At 47.0% G+C, this 16,534-nt stretch overlaps 1 protein-coding gene across 2 annotated transcripts in view; it reads left to right on the top strand.

Moving 5' to 3' along the window:
* BBS1 (Bardet-Biedl syndrome 1) overlaps positions 1–11,313 on the top strand; it is a 541,250-nt gene extending 529,937 nt beyond the window's left edge. Inside the window, exon 17 of one of the 2 annotated variants that reach the window (XM_078660785.1) lies at positions 8,748–11,313. In XM_078660785.1, the coding sequence (XP_078516911.1) occupies positions 8,748–8,834 (87 nt within the window). In that variant the 3' untranslated portion in view covers positions 8,835–11,313. The remainder of the gene's footprint in view (positions 1–8,747) is intronic. The other variant, XM_078660786.1, reaches the window with a different exon arrangement.
* The last annotated feature ends 5,221 nt before the right edge of the window (positions 11,314–16,534 follow it).

Raw genomic sequence — 16,534 nt, 5'->3', positions numbered from 1 at the left:
ACGTCACCGATGCCTATAACATGGCCACGCCGGCGTGATGACATCAGTTCCCTTTTTTCCGCGTCGTCGATGCTAACGGTTTTCTAGGGATCGTCCGTAGCTTTTACAGTGACTTTGTTACTTTGTATTGTTGGTGTTCCTTTATCTCCTCTTTCAACATGTCTTCAAAGAAGATGGGTTTTAAAGCCTGTGGAGAATGCGGCAGAACCATGTCCATTACGGATCCGCATGAATGCTGTTTATGGTGTCTTAGCTCCGACCACGATGTCGAAGACTGCCGATCCTGTAAGAAGATGACTCCTAAGGCCCTCCGGGAGAGAGAAGCTAAGCTTATTGTTGCAAAGCTTAAAGGAAGTAAGGAGAAGAAGAAATCGAGGTCGCGGACTCGACGCTCGAGGTCAAGAGCTCTCTCTCGAGGTCGCGTTCGGATTCGTCCTCGGCTCATGCTTCGCGATCTTCAAAAAAGAAACATAAGAAAAGATTTCATGAATCCCAACATCATTCGAAGAAAGATTCGGGTTGTAAGCCGAAGTCGCAAGTGAAGCTGGTCGAAAAAGAAGTGGTGTCTTCGGCTTCGGAAGAACAGGACCCCGGAGGTGAGGCGTCACATGCGAATTCGCCTGGTTCGCCAAAGCAGACAGCGAATCCATCTCCGGTTCCATCCCATTCTCCGGATCGGGAGGATGAAGGTGAGGAGGAGATGGTTGGAGAGGGAGAGGCTCCATTGCCCGAAGGTCTGTCGACTCCGGTGCACCAGCCTGAAGAGGAGGTCGACGTCGTATTGACTCCACGCCCTCAAGAGCCGCCTGGGGGTTCGTACCCAGCCTTCCCGGCTCCAGGTCAGGATCCGACGCATTTTCTAAATGCGATGTATGGTATCTACTCCAGGGCTATGTACCCCTCTGGGGTTCCTGTTGGTCCCACGGGTCCGATGGCGTTTGGTTTGGGTGTTCCCCAAACCTATGCACTTGCGCCCTTTATGCCCTTTATGCCGGCTCCGGTGCCGCATTGGCATTTTCCGACACTGGCGAGGCCTTCGACTCCGAAGCCATCGACGCCGAAGTCGATGACGCCGAATCCTTCGACGCCGATTCCATCATCTATGGTACCGAACCCCGAACGACGTCGTGGAATTCTTCCTCGTCCGACGTCGGGCTCAGCGCCGGCTCCGACTTCGACGGAGTCGACAGCGGATCCGACGGCTTCGAAAGTGAAGCACAGGTCGAGGCGTGAAGCCCAGAGGCTGATGGAAGAAGAGAGCTATCGTGAGGAGTATTTGGAGGAAGGTGAGCTACAGGATCCTGAGGACCCTTATGAGGATCTTTCGGTGCCCAGTGGCCTTGAACTGTCCCCTGAGTGGGATTTGGTTTCAATAACAGACGAACCCTCTAAAGATGTGGCTCCTTACCACGTTGTGATTAAAAAAGCGGCAAATTTGTTGAACATTGCTTTACCTACTGCTGAGTTCAAATCAAATCTACTCACGGAGGTTCTTTACTCTCCATCATCGGTGACTGAACCATTGCTGCCCTTTAATGATGCCCTTAGAGATCCTATTCTAGAGGTTTGGAAGAAACCCTTGTCAGCTCCTGCTGTGTCTAGGGCTGTTGCCAGAAGGTACTGGACTGCTCCAGATGACCCAAAGTTTTTATCTACTCACCCTCTGCCTGAGAGTTTGGTGGTGCAGGCTGCCTCTTCCAAGCGATCAACAGGAGCTTTTCCTAAGGTTCCAGCTGAAAAAGAGTTGAGAAAGCAGGATCAGGCTGCTAAAAAGATTTTCTCCTCTTCTAGTATGGCACTGAAGTCCACAAATGCGACCTGCCTGATGGGGCGTTATATTCACGCCCTTATGGACATGGTAAAACAGTTGGTACCCAAATTACCTGAGGAGGATAGAAAAGACTTCCAGGAGGTTATCTCTGACACTCAGGCTGCAGCAAGGCAGGTGATTCAGAGTGGGTTGGACACGGCGGACTCTGTGGCAAGGGTCATGGGCTCTTCTGTAGCTACGAGGAGAGCTGCGTGGCTGAAGTCGAGTGAGTTTTCTTCAGATGTCCAATCTACGTTGTTGGATCTCCCCTTCAACGGATCTGCTTTGTTTGGCAAGAAGGCAGACGCTGCTTTAGAACGCTTTAAAGACAGCAGAGCGACAGCCAAGTCGTTGGGCCTTCAGACCAGGGGCACTTTTGGAAGGCGTACTAGAGGATTTAGCAGATCTTCCTTTCAATCCTACAAATCTACGCAGCAGCAGCCGCAGCAGCAACAAAACACACTGTACAGGTCTTATAGGGGCAAACAAAGAGGTCGTTCTCGAGGCCGTCAAATCTCCTCCTCTTCCCCTTCCCAGCCCCCTGCCAACGCAGCAAAGCAGCCCTAGATCCGCCATTCCGGCTCATGTGGGCCCAGTGGGGGGCCGGCTTACCCATTTTCTACGAGATTGGGAATTGATAACCTCGGATCTTTGGGTTCTCAATCTCGTGGAGAATGGGTATCCTCTTCCTTTTCGGGAATTTCCCCCAAATTACCCTCCTTGCCAGGGTTTTTGTTCGGAGGACCACCTGCTTCTCCTGCAGGAAGAAGTCCTGGCACTGTTCAGAAAGGGTGCGATAGAGGTGGTTCCGGAGCAGGAGAGGGGTCATGGATGCTACTCCCGGTATTTTCTGATCCCCAAGAAGGATGGCAGGCTTCGGCCAATCCTGGATCTCAGGATCTTGAACCTTTACCTGAAACAGGAAAAGTTCAAGATGCTCACTCTTGCACAGGTTCTTCAAGCGCTGCTGGAAGAGGACTGGATGGTGTCGATCGACTTGCAGGATGCGTATTTTCATATTCACATCTTGAAGTCGCACAGGAAGTATCTCCGTTTTACGGTTGGGTCGCAACACTACCAGTTTGCGGTCCTTCCGTTTGGTCTTACTACTGCGCCTCGAGTCTTCACCAAGGTGATGGCAGTGGTGGCAGCACATCTCAGGAGGTCGGGGATTCCTGTATTCCCGTATCTGGATGACTGGCTGATCAAAGCGGAGTCGCCAGAGAAGGTGCTCCATCGTCTGCAAGAGACGACTCATTTGTTGCACAGGTTGGGTTTTTCGATAAATGTACCCAAGTCTCACCTGGTGCCCTCCCAGCGCAACCTGTTCATAGGTGCGGTACTGGACACTACTGTATGTCGTGCATTCCCTCCTCCTCAAAGGATTCGCGACATACAGGAAATGATTCCTTTGTTCTTCAATGGAGCGGTTGTTCCAGTCCTGAAGGTCTTTCGCCTGCTCGGTCTGATGGCTTCTTGCATTCTGTTGGTCAACCATGCACGCTGGCACATGAGGGCACTCCAGTGGTGCCTCCGCAGGCAGTGGTATCAGCACAACGGAGATCTCAGGGAGTCAGTGAGGATCTCCAGAGAAACTGCGGCGGATCTGTCTTGGTGGAGCGTGGAAGGCAATCTGTCCCAAGGAAAGCCTTTTCAACTTCCTCCATCGGTGGCCACGGTAATAACGGATGCATCCACTCTAGGGTGGGGTGCTCATCTGGGGGACCTGGAGGTCAAGGGTCTTTGGTCTCCAGAGGAAAGGTTGCTTCATATCAACCTTCTAGAGTTGCGGGCGATTCGTCTGGCGCTCAAGGCCTTCATCCCTTCCCTTCGCGGTCGGTTGGTTTAGGTCCTGACGGACAACACGACCGCGATGTGGTACATCAACAAGCAGGGAGGAGTGGGGTCGCAGTGTCTCTGCAGAGAGGCTCCGCGTCTCTGGTCCTGGGTTCAGGACCATCAGATTTGTCTGATGGCAAATCATCTGGCCGGTGTTCAGAACGTTCGTGCAGACAGTCTCAGTCGGCAGTTCTCTCCCATACCTTTGATTCCTCGGGTTCTGAGGAAGATTCGCCAAGACCGGGCCCAAGTCATATTGGTCGCCCCGGACTGGCCAAGAAGGGTGTGGTACTCAGACCTTCTCCACCTCTCTTCTCACCCGCCGCTCCGTCTCCCTCACAGGGCAGATCTCCTCTCCCAGATGGAGGGGCAGGTTCTACACCCCCACCTCCAGACCTTACACCTTCATGCCTGGAGATTGAACGGGGCAACCTGAGTTCTTTTTCTCTCCCGCCTGACATGGTTTATGTCATCTTATCAGCCAGGCGTGACTCCACTAAGTCCATCTATTCTTATAGGTGGTCAAAATTTGTCACTTGGTGTGGAGAGAAATCTATAGACCCTTTGAGAGCCCATTTGTCTGATGTTCTCCAGTTTGCCCTTTCTCTGGCGCAACAGGGGCTTGCTGTTGCCACAGTGAAGGGCTATCTTTCAGCAGTCGGCATTTCTCTGCTTGCATGACCAGCCATCTCTTTTTAAATCTCCTGTGGTTTTAAGGTTTTTGAAGGGCCTCACAAATAAGTTCCCTCCTACTCCTTTTGTTGTGCCTCAGTGGGATTTAAATCTTGTTTTGACCTTTCTGATGGGTGCTCCCTTTGAGCCTCTTCACAAATGTCCTATGAGCTTTTGACTCTTAAGACGGTTTTCCTCGTTGCAATAACCTCGGCAAGGAGGGTAAGTGAGCTTCAAGCTCTTAGTTCCAAGCCCCCTTTCTTGTCCATTCATGCTGATCGAATGGTTCTTAGGACCAGGGCTGCTTTTCTGCCTAAGGTGGTGACTCCTTTCCACCTTGGTCAATCTGTTACCCTTCCTACCCTTTATCCTCCCCCACACCCTTCCAAGGAGGAGAGGTTACACCGTCTGGAGCCCAAGATGGCGGTGTCTTTTTACCTGGACAGAACTAAAGACTGTCGTTTGGATGACCAGCTCTTCGTTGGCTTTGCGGGCTGCAAGAGAGGAAGAGCGGTCCATAAAAGAAGGTTATCAAGATGGATCGTCCTCTGTATAAAGATCTGCAACTCTTTGGCCGGTAAGGAACCTCCAGAGGGTATAAGGGCTCATTCTACTAGAGCTAAGTCGTCAACCTCTGCATTGGCTAGAGGTGTTCCTGTAGAGGATATTTGTAGGGCGGCGACTTGGTCTTCCCTCCACACTTTCGCGAAGCATTACTGCTTGGATTCCGAGGTGAGGAGGGACGGTCACTTTGCACGCTCTGTCCTCCAAGATTTCTTGGTCTAGAAGAGTGGACACCCTCCTCCGGGAGTGGGGACTGCTGTGGGACTCTATTCACAAGGTGAGGAATCCACACGGCAGATGTATCTATCAGAAGAACAAGTTACTTACCTTCGGTAACGCTTTTTCTGGTAGATACAATATCTGCCTGTGGATTCCTCACTGACCCACCCGCCTCCCCGTTGTCCACTCTTCTATGCCAGAGTTTCTATTATGTTTCTATTTATGGTCAAGGAGTTGTTTACTTCAAATGTTTTCTTGCATTTGCTTCACACTGTGTGTGTTTCCTTGATATTTGTACTGTGTATACTGTGTATATATCTACTGTCATTGGTCCGTCTGTGTGCCTCGAAGGCATGGAAAAAAGGGCGGAACTGATGTCATCACGCCAGCGTGGGCCTGTTATAGGCGTCGGTGACGTCAGTGGAGTCGCGAGCGATGCCGTGCCTCTATGACGTCCAAGTCCACGTCGGCGCGAAGCTACGAAAATAATTTCCGAATGTTGCTGACGGAAGGGGATATTCACAAAGTGAGGAATCCACAGGCAGATATTGTATCTACCAGAAAAAGCGTTACCGAAGGTAAGTAACTTGTTCTTCTGGGCCCAATTTAGAGTTTGACGAACAGGTTTCTCCATCACAAATGTGATGGATTTTCTGTCTGCTGTATTACAAGAACCACGGATATAATGCACTTGTAATACGTTTGTGACCGAGTAACCCGCCTTCCGAACTCTAAATCAGGCCCATAGTCTGCCTTGTATCCAGGCTGGGTGACTGGATGGTAGCCTACATTGTAAAAAGACAAAATCATAGAGCATTGTCTGCAATCTTTTTATGGTTGAATAATTTTATTTAAATTGTAGGTGAGCAATTTAAACACAACACCCACCTACAACCAATGGCTGGTGGGTAATAGCAAGAATTATACGTGTATTGTGAAATATAGAGAAAGAAGAGAGAGAAAGTAAGAGAAAGAAAACCAAAGGGATAGAAAATAAGATAGTCAGAGGCCTACACATTTCCCATCGCTCGACTGAGTAGGGTTCTAGCCAATGGGAAGCACCACCTCTTCCTGGGCGGGTTGCTCGCCGGCAGGGGGAGTAGTGGGGAACTGGAGTACCCATAAATACCTTGACCATGTGAGCTCTACAAACTCCGAGGATAAATAAGCCACAGTGGAGCCTCAAGTCTCATAAAATTTGGGCACTGTGCGGTTAATCCCAGCTGTGATCCTTTCCATACCCACGACCTCCCAGACTCTATGAAGCCAGTCTAATTTTGTTGGGATGTCTTCCTTGCCCCACCTTGATAGTTGCACTTGTTTAGCCGCCCCTAGTGTCAAAATAATCTCTCTACCCCTATAGGATTTAAGGGGATATGCAAGAGGGTTGGGGAGTCCCAATAGGATGTAACTAGGAAATATAGGGAGTTCCGTATGGTATTTGGTATCAATATCAGATAGGCTAGAGTCCCAAAAGGCTTGTATCTTAGGACATTGCGATAGAATGTGCGTCAGTGTGCCTGTCTACCCACACCGGTGCCAACAGAGATCGTCGCTGCGTGGTTTCCACCGGGCGATGTGTGCCGGGGTATAGTACCAATAATGCGCAATTTCAATAACATTTCCTTACCCGTGATACTCCAGGAGGAGGCCCTGGGCCTAAGGATAATGTCTGCATACTCCTTCAGGGAAAATTCCCGCTTCAATTCTGATTCCCACCTGCGCTGCGCTGGGGATTTAGAGGGGTTCTAAGCTTTGTTCAGAAAGTTGTTGATATCTGATAAGAGACTTTATTTGAGGTATGGGTGATGAACCAGAGCTCAAACTTTGTAAGAGGACGACCTTCGTGTGGACATACCTTGGGCTGGGTGACCCAGTGACGTAGCACCAAGTACTGCCAATACACTTCTTTGGGGATCCCAAAGCCCGACACTAATTGAGGGGAAGTCCATAACTCCCTGTGTATCAAAAAAGTCCCCTATGCATTTGCAATTGGCTGCCTGCCATTTCAAGTACGCATTCCCTGTATTAGCAGGGCGGAAATTCGGGTTACCTATAAAAGGGGTCAAAGAGGACATGACAGTCGAGAGCTCATATCTCCCTTGTACTCTGTCCCATACCTTCGTGGTGGGCCTCAAGACCGGAGAGATGTACACGTCCTGTGGACGGTGTTGTTTGGGAAGTCAGGGGACCTTGCAGATGTGTATACCGGCTACCCAGTGGTCGATAAAACACCAATGTTTTTCTAATTCTAGTTTATACCACTCTATCATATAGCATAATTGCACTGTCTCATAATAACGCCCCAGATGCGGGACCCCGAGTCCCCCCTCCTCTTGCCTCAGGTACGTCAGGTGACGAGCTATGCGTGCCCTCTTCCCACCCCATATGAAACCCTCAACGAGCAGCTGTGGCTGGGACAATATTTTGGGCGGCGGGCATAGTGGGAGCGTCTGCATTAGGTAAAGAATACAGGGTAAAATCGTCACCTTGATTGCAGCAATCTTGCCAAACCATGAGAGAACGTGTTTCTTCCAGCTGAGCAGCTCCTTACGTACTTTGGTTAGGATCTCCAAGTAGTTCACCTGAGCAATCAACTGTTGGGAAAACCCGGATCCCCAGATACGTAATGCCACTAGAGGCCCATGAGAATGGGAACTGTGCCGCTACTTGTTGCTGGCCTATTTTGGGCAATGTTAGGCTGAGGGCCTGCGTCTTTTGCAGGTTGATTTTAAAACCCGAGGTCACGCTAAATGCCTCTATCTCTTCTAACAGGGGAGAGAGAGAGAGTAGCGGTTGTGTCAGAAATAACACCACGTCATCCGCATAGAACGAAATCTTATGCTCTCTAGCTCCCATCCGAATCCCGGTGATGGTAGGGAGTTGTCTAACTCTTTCGGCAAACGGCTCCATATAGAGCGCAAATAGGAAAGGTGAGAGTGGGCACCCCTGTCTCGTGGCCCGCCCAAACTGAAAAGGACGAGAGGCGACCCTATTCACTCTGATGCGTGCCTGTGGGCTACGGTATATACAGTTCACCCACCGCATAAATTGTTCCCCAATACCAAATCTGCTTAGTACCTGTCAGAGATAGGGCCAATGAACCCGGTCAAACGCCTGTGCAATCTTTTTAGAAGGTGAACATAATCAACGTGCATGTTTATATTAGAATTGGTTACACAATCTTTAAAATAATGTAAGAAGAGCAAAAGGTATACTTTCATGGCTGCTGTTCAGTGCATGTTCCTTGCTCGGGTTAATGACCATAGCAGCATGTGACAGGTTGGCAATCATTCTCGATTACTGTATTCATGTTTGTTGGGCACTGGTGTTTGACTGTTACTGAAATTATGTTATGGTGACAGATTTACATGCCGACCAGGATTAATTTTAGCACATGGAGCCTCTCAGCAATCACACACTACATAAATACATTGTGGCATCTGCTACCATTGCAAGAAGAAAGAGAAGTAGCAGAGTTCTAGTTCCACTTGATTCCAGAGCTTGGGAGAAGGAAATAAATGAGATGTGGTGCTATCAGGAGTCAAAGCAGTAGAAAGGGACTACAGTTAGCGGGATTAATATGCAGCCATGGAGAACCATATTATGTAGTAGGTTAATTGTATCTTTTAATTTTTTGCAGGTATTTGTCCTGAGGGAAGGAAAGAGTACCCCTCTTCTCACCGCCCACATTAGCATGCCAGTGAGTGAAGGACTCATCGCAGCATGATTAAGTAAACTCCAAGTGGAATCCGGCGTAGAACACCAGAGAAGGCCAGTTGGATCACACAGAGCTTTTATACTGGCAGCAACCAGACGTTCCCAGTCTCTTTCAGGATGAAGAGCAAACCTTACCATCCATGTAGCACTGTTGCTCAGTTGAGGCTAGTCTGGCCTGTTTTGAAGCACTTAATTTAATACAGCGAGCTAGAAGGGACAGATATGCCATTTAGCCTGTATAAGGAAATCAAAGGTATAGAAATGTTTAAACTCATTCTTTCTTTTACTCTGTCATGTACTGGCTCCAAATGAACAGAAATACTCTGATTAAGGTGCATTACCAAAATAGGAAGAACTGTAGCAGGTCAAGATAGAGCAGGATTGTTAAAGTTGTGGATTACTTAAACTGAAGGGAGAGACAAGAATACTTTTTACTGTAGGTTTACGGGTTTAGGTACAGTGGCAGATGTGTTCATTTTGCATGTAGGAGCGCATGTGCGGGGAGCAAGGAGGGTCGGTTGCTGGAACAGCAGATGTTGTTGAATATTAGGACTTGAGAACATTAGCAGACTTACACATATGTGTGCACTTTCTTAATTCCAGATTAGCAAGTGAATCTGTAAGTTTCTTGCATTGGCAAGGCAATGTCAAGACCATTCAGGCAGTAAAAAGAATAGTAACAGTGAAAGTGGTAGCGGGCAGGAAAAGATTTTTGTCAACTTGTGACTGAACTAGGTATTGTGCAATATGCAGCATACACGCCCTAAGGTAAGCTCTAGATTCTGAGACAGCTAGCAGACTAGGCATCAAACTACTGTGCACACACTGTCCCCTCAGATCTAGTGATGTTAGAAATAGTGACCAGAATTCCTGTAAGAGGTACCAAGAATTGTTACCTGGAGTGCAGAAAAACAGCCGACCTCAAGCAGAACACGGTCAGTCTCGGGATAGTGTATGGACGTACCCCAACTTTGTTGTCCAGCTTCCCCTCACCAGCCCGGAACATCTTTCCTGCACTACTACACCAGATGCCACTCTGGAAGAATAGGATATCTGATTAAATCAGGCATAACACGGATCACACCACTTAGTGAGGAGGCCACCAAAGGAGAGCAGATGTTCTCTGGAGGGAAGTCATGGGCAGCTGGTGCAGACCATTACTGAAAATGACTGGAAGAGCAATGCACTTGTGCGACCTACCGACTAGGCAACCGTCCTGAAACCCTGCCATCTGTACACCAGAAAGAAGAGAACTGCACTGACAGAGCTTTGGGCCACATGTACAAAACATTTTAGGGGTTGGAAATGGAAATTCAGGCCATGTGCAACTGCTAAATAGCCTTTTGACTTGTAGTAACTATATTTTGTGAGTCTGTAACCTATTACCAACTCTCAAAATAGGGTTTGGGAGTCGGTATTAGGAAGGGGCGTCCCTTCCTTATAGCGAGTCGCAAGGGGATGTATGAGTGTTTTTCCACAGGAATGTGGTCGCAAAACATTTGCAGTTTACTGCCTACTACAAGTAGGTGGTGCGCCAGTCGCAAACTGGAAGGAACTCTGTGTGAATGGTTGAGAAAATGTTTATTTAGAGCAGTCCCATGGACCTTTGCCTACTCTTAAAAAATGACACTGAAACGTTTAATTTCTCTTTTTTGATCCTTTAAGAAAAACCTGCAGGCCACCGTCTCTGTATTTTATAGATTCATAATGAGTCTGAAATTGCAACCTACCTCATGAATATTGATGAGGTAGGTCAATTGCGACACCTTTAGGAATCGGTAAATGTGTCTGTAACACATGAGTACATCTAATTTTGCGACTTTCTAATTGCGAGACGCAAAAAGTCACAATTAGGAACACACAACATAAAGCGGTCGTACATGTGGCTCTATATGTGTCATCCCAGTACTGAAACAGGTGGGTGTTGAGAGAGGTGCTAAATGTCAGAAATAGTGCATAAACAAAATATATGGGAGTTACCAGTACAGGAACAGTGGGGTGGAGCAGAATTAAGATACTGTGGCAAGGTTTTGTCTAAAGTACCAAAGTTGAAATGGAAGGGATTATTGTAAGTAAACCCACAGTTCTACTGGTGAATCAAGTGTGCTACATGGCAAGGCATGATTTGTGACAGGAAGCTACCGGTGTCACAGAATAGCCTGCATTATTTAATCTCTGCTTTCACAACAACCTGCAACTTTCTTAACCACACCGATTAAGTCAAAAACAGAAATTCCATGGAAGGAACAATCCCCATGTTCTAGTTAGAAGAAACTTAGTAAATGTTTAAAATTAAATTCACCAAGTGTATCTATCGATTGTATCAGTTTTCTGTTTCTGTATCAATCATTTTAGCATCCAGAGAAACCAGTCCATATTTATCTCTATGACAATCAGAGTCCAGGCTTCTGAATCCGAAGAAATGGCACTCTGGGCTTTCTGGGTGAAACCAACAGAAATAAACAAGGTTGTTCCCCGTCTCATTTCAATACTCGTAGAATACTTTTCTCTGGGGTGCATGGACATCAGAGTGTTTCTCTCTGACCACTAACATTGATAAAGCTTTTAAGGCCATAAACGTCATGCTTGGACTACTGCTTCATGCTACTGCCTGTGCCCCTTTGCAAAACACATTGTCTAGAGGAAACTCAAAGCACTGCAAGAACTCTATAAGAGCTAACAGGGTTCGTCTATTGACAATGCTCATTAAACAGTTATCGCGTTGTGAAAGCCGATTTCTACACTCAAGACTCTTGGACTCAATTATAGAGCCTTTCATCGACAAGGGTGTGCTGTTTGGAGATTTAGCCACCAACATGCAGTAGACATACTAAGTTTAGGGAGGATCAGTTCTGAAACTCTGGCAGGTGACTAAGCTGTAAGAGCTGCAGAAGCTTAGACCAAGATGCCCCATGCGTGGTCAACATCTAGGATATGAAGAACCGGGCCTTATGGGCCTGGCGGCGCAGGGCACGCCTTAAATCTCCGAGTTCACCTGCCTTGTCAGACAGAGACACGAGACACTCTGTTAGGCGTAGAAAATCAGGTTTATTAGCTGCAGCTAAGCACAGTTGTCCCAGAAGTACAAAGTAGGTTCTTAGGAGACTGCCACTTCAATTCCGTGGCGCACAATCTTTTATAGCACACATATTTACAACGTATACTCCCAATACATACAAGGCTAACCAATAGGAAAAGTTGGAAAACAAGCTATCGAATGTCCCAAATACGCCCTTCTTTCAGACCCCGTGTGTCAACCCTCCCCTCAATGTAATCAGTACTAGTGCCTGTAATCTAATTTGCAGGTGGCAGGACATATTTGGGTGCCTCAAAGGATAGTTGAGTAACAAGAGAATACAAGAGAAGAATAGCGAAGGCCAGTTGGATAAGATCGAATAAGGAAAGAATAGAGAAAACCAAACAGTCAGTCGAGACAGGGATCAATCAGTCCAGACATGGACTAGTGGACTCGGCCAGACCCTGACATCGGTTTCGTAAGCAAGGGCAGGAGGTTACTTTTTAACAGAAGAGACACATAGCAGCTGGAAATGGCAAAAACACTCCGGTCGCCGTGCTGCCTGAGTGAAGGCAATACAAAATGGCGACAGGACACAAAATGGCGGCTAAATACGGAATGAAGTCGAAAATCAAAGAACCTCAGGCCCTCCTTTTGCCATTACTCAGGCAAGACACAAAAGACTCAAGTTAGTCTGAGTCGATGTCAATGGCCATGAGGTCGTCGAGCTGTTGCTGCAACATCATTTTAATGTGCTCTGTTCTCTGTGACACAGGTCTTGGGACTCATATAGTGGTACAAAGGCCGCAAATGGAAGGGCCACACTGTACACAAAGGCAACAAGTGAAAATGATAGCCATAACCATTCCAAGGAAGGTTAATACCTTCCATCCCCATGTGGACAGTAGTCCCCAGAACCATCCCATTATAGACCAATCTCCTGCATCCTGGTGAATCGACTCGGAAATTACGTGCAATTTAGAGATGGCTTGGTATACTGTAGGGGCATTATCAGGAATATAAATGCAGCAACTAGACCTGATCAATTTACAGACTCCTCCGCGATCTGCAAGAACAATATCTAGAACCTACGGTTCTGCAGAGTCATAAGGCGGTCTGCCTGAAGTTCGGCTATTAGATTACTCAAGGCTCCGGAAGTCACGTTTATGGTAGCCTCAACAACACGAACTAACTGTCTAATGTTTCTGCTATTGGCCATCGGGCCCCAGAAAGGAAGGAACCCTTTGAGAAAGTCCCCTCCCTCTTGTCCTGATGTGTCTTTAGTATTGATAACCCCTCTGCCAAATCTATTTCTATGATGACCTGAAGGAACAGTGTATGTTGGAGGGAGAAGAAAGGCTACATAACACGTTCCTGAAAAGTTGGTGGGGAGCCATGTGTACGCTCTGTCGTGGCAGACGAAGTATGTACCCTGAGATGGTACTAATGGTGAGGAAATCTGGGATGAATAGATGTATGTTCGAGAACAAACACTCTTTTCCTGTTGGTTTTTAATATTCTGACCATTTATCTGTAAACACAAATTTCCTCGATGAGGTATGGTCCAAATTGGTGGTGATCTTCCTTGTCTAGCCTTATCTCTGAGGCTAGTAACGTAACAAGTCACGTTTCAACCATCATACGCTCGTTTCTCATCAACGGGAATCTTACCACTTTCGGCAACTCTAGCCATAGCCACTATTCCCTTTATTACAGAACTATGACTAAAATCAGCTTTTCCACCATATGGACCACCAAGAGGATATCGAAGTTGATTCTGGTATGCATTGGAAAACATGGCCAGATAAGCCCAAGCGGAGCCTTCATAAGAAAACGGAAGGACTAGATATGGCATCCCTTTCTCTGTGTTATGAGGCATGAGTCCACAAACCCAACAGTCAGTAGTATTGACTGCCAGTTGATGCTGATGCAACAGCTGGATAAATGAATTGTTAAAGTATTCTATTCTCCTAATCTGTTCATGTTCTGGGAGTGTATAAAACTGGTGTGGAAAAACAGTAGTGGACAAAGGCAAAGATACAGAAGTAGGAACAGGTGCTTGCTGCATAGTGTGAACGACCCATCCCACACAAGCCAATAAAATACATGAACATATTAAAATGCACAAGGTTACGCCACATGGACTAAACAACAATTTTCTATATTGGCTATTCATTTTTTGCTTTTTATCATTCTTTTCAAATCCAATATCCATTCTCTAAGGCGTTGCTCACAGTAATCTTCCTAGATCACTTGGTTGTGGTTATTAGCCGTCCTATGACACTGCAAGTCCTGCAGACCTATGTCACTACTCAGGTCACAGCCTAAGACTCCTACCGTGACCCTGCAATTTGATGGATGGTAAAAAAGAATGTCTCTTAAAAGTGTAACCAAAAAAAAAAAGAAAAGTTCAATTGTTCTTAGTCAATCGAGGTCTTAGGTTGTACCGAGTCTTGTCAGGTACCGTTTGCTTCCGAAACAAAGTCTCTGGATTTGCTGTGTTGAGTCGCAGATGTGATGGTACAGCTTCTTGCAACACGTCGTCGTCTTCTTTTTCAGATCTCATCCGATCCAGATGTGCACTACTGAAAGGCACCAACCGAGGGACCCTTTCGCCCTCACTATCACCTATACCCTTGCGGACCCACTGGTCAAATGGCAAAGGCAAAGGTACCCTTTTGCAGTGCACGTCATGGATCCAGTTCTTCTTTCCAACGACTTTCACTGCTGTACGTGTTACAAGAAGGACCTGTCAAGGCGGCCCCCACCGAGGTTCCAGATTCTTCTTTCGCTGAAAATTCTTCAGACAGACCCAGTCTCCGGGTTGGATGGAATGCCCTGGGTCTGCGGGGGCCTCCAGCAAAGCGTTTTGAACCTGCTGATGAAGAACACGCAATTTAACGGTGAGGTTATGTAAGTAGTCAATCAACATAGGGTACGGAATATCAGAGTACTTTTTAGGTCGTGGGACTCCCCAAACGTTAGCTGGATGCCCAAAAACAACTTCGTATGGGCTGAGTCCCAAACGAGAGTGTACAGTTGTTCTCGTGGATAAGAGTGCCAAAGGTAAAGCATCGGGCCAAGCGAGACCCGTGCTGGCCTGAATCTTTGCCTATTTGAGTTTTAGAGTGCCATTATAGCATTCTACCAAGCCTGCTGACTGAGGGTGGTTTGCAGCATGGAATTTCTGCCTAATACCAAGGCCTGCACACACCTTCTGCATAATCTGGCCTACAAATTCACTCCCATTGTCACTCCAGACAATTTGCGGCAAATCAAACCTCGGGAAGAATTCCTTCAAGAGGACTTTGGTAGTAGACAAAGCAGTATTATCCTTTAGGGGGTAGGCCTCTATCCATCTGGAAAAGGCACACACCACCACCAGAACATACTTTAAGTTATTGCAACGTTCCATATGAATGTAATCAATTTGCAATACCTCAAAAGGATACGTAGGGGGAGCAAAATGACCTGCCGGAGTTGGGGGTTCCCTTTCCTGGATTATGCATCAAACAAACGATACAATGTTTCACCACATTTTCCGCACATTTAGGGATTCCCTCATTCTGCCATACTGGAGCCAGAAGTTTGCATATCCCTTTCGCACTCATGTGGGCTGGACCATGCGCCATGGTAACTACAGGCAATACATAGGCATCTGGTAACAGCCAACGCCGGTGTTCTGACAATTCCGTCTAACACCCTGTCGCGTCCAACATTCCCGTACTTTCTCTCCACTTACTCAATTCCTTCTCTGTAGCCTCTTCTTGAATCATTCTCACACTTTCTATTGTGTCCTCACACATTCCTCTTTCCCTGACCCATCTTGCAGGGCCTGCAACATACATACGACTTGTAGCATCTCTCGCTGTTTCTTTCGCTATCTCGTCTGCAAAAGCATTCCCGCGACCCACATCATCAGTGATCCTTTTATGTGCACTACACTTCACAATTGCTATCTGGGTCGGCAAAACAAGTGATTCCAAAAGATCATTCACTAACTGACCATGCTGTATTTTAGTACCATGTGAAGTAAAGAATCCTCTTTCTCTCCAAAGGCAGCCAAAACTATGAGCCACCCCAAATGCATATTGGCTGTCGGTGAACACATTCACTCTCTTCCCTTCAGCCAATACACAAGCTCTGGTCAAGGCTATTAATTCAGCTGCTTGGGCTGAATTCTGCCTAATGCTTGCTGTCTCTACAAATGAATGCAAAGTGGTAACAGCATAGGCTGCAGTCGTTTCACCATTAGAGAGCTTAAAGCAAGACCCATCCACCCATAGGATCCCATCCGGGTCCACGAGTGGTGTATCTTTTAAATCTATTCTGCCTTTTGTTTCCTCCTCCGTACGGAGAAAACAATCATGTTGTTCTTGGGTGTCTTTCTCTCCTGGAATAGGTAACAATGTTGCTGGATTCAAAGTATTACATCGCTTGATGTGTATATGACTAGCCAAAAGCGTCAGCTCATACCCAGACAAGCGGGCACTCGTAAGATGCTGTGTTTTCGTTCTGTTCAAAAGAGTATCTACTGCATTTGATACCATAACAACAAGGGTGTTATCCAATACCAATCCAGCAGATTGACGAATGGAGATCGCTGCTGCTGCTGTAGCTCTAAGACAACTAGGCAATGCCTTGGCTACTGGATCCAATGTAGCCGAAAAATAGGCACATGGCCGCTGTTTGTC

This window comes from Lissotriton helveticus, chromosome 9 (assembly GCF_964261635.1).
Source record: "Lissotriton helveticus chromosome 9, aLisHel1.1, whole genome shotgun sequence".
NCBI classification, from domain to species: Eukaryota; Metazoa; Chordata; class Amphibia; order Caudata; family Salamandridae; genus Lissotriton; species Lissotriton helveticus.
This window is presented reverse-complemented; position numbering and strand designations above follow the sequence as displayed.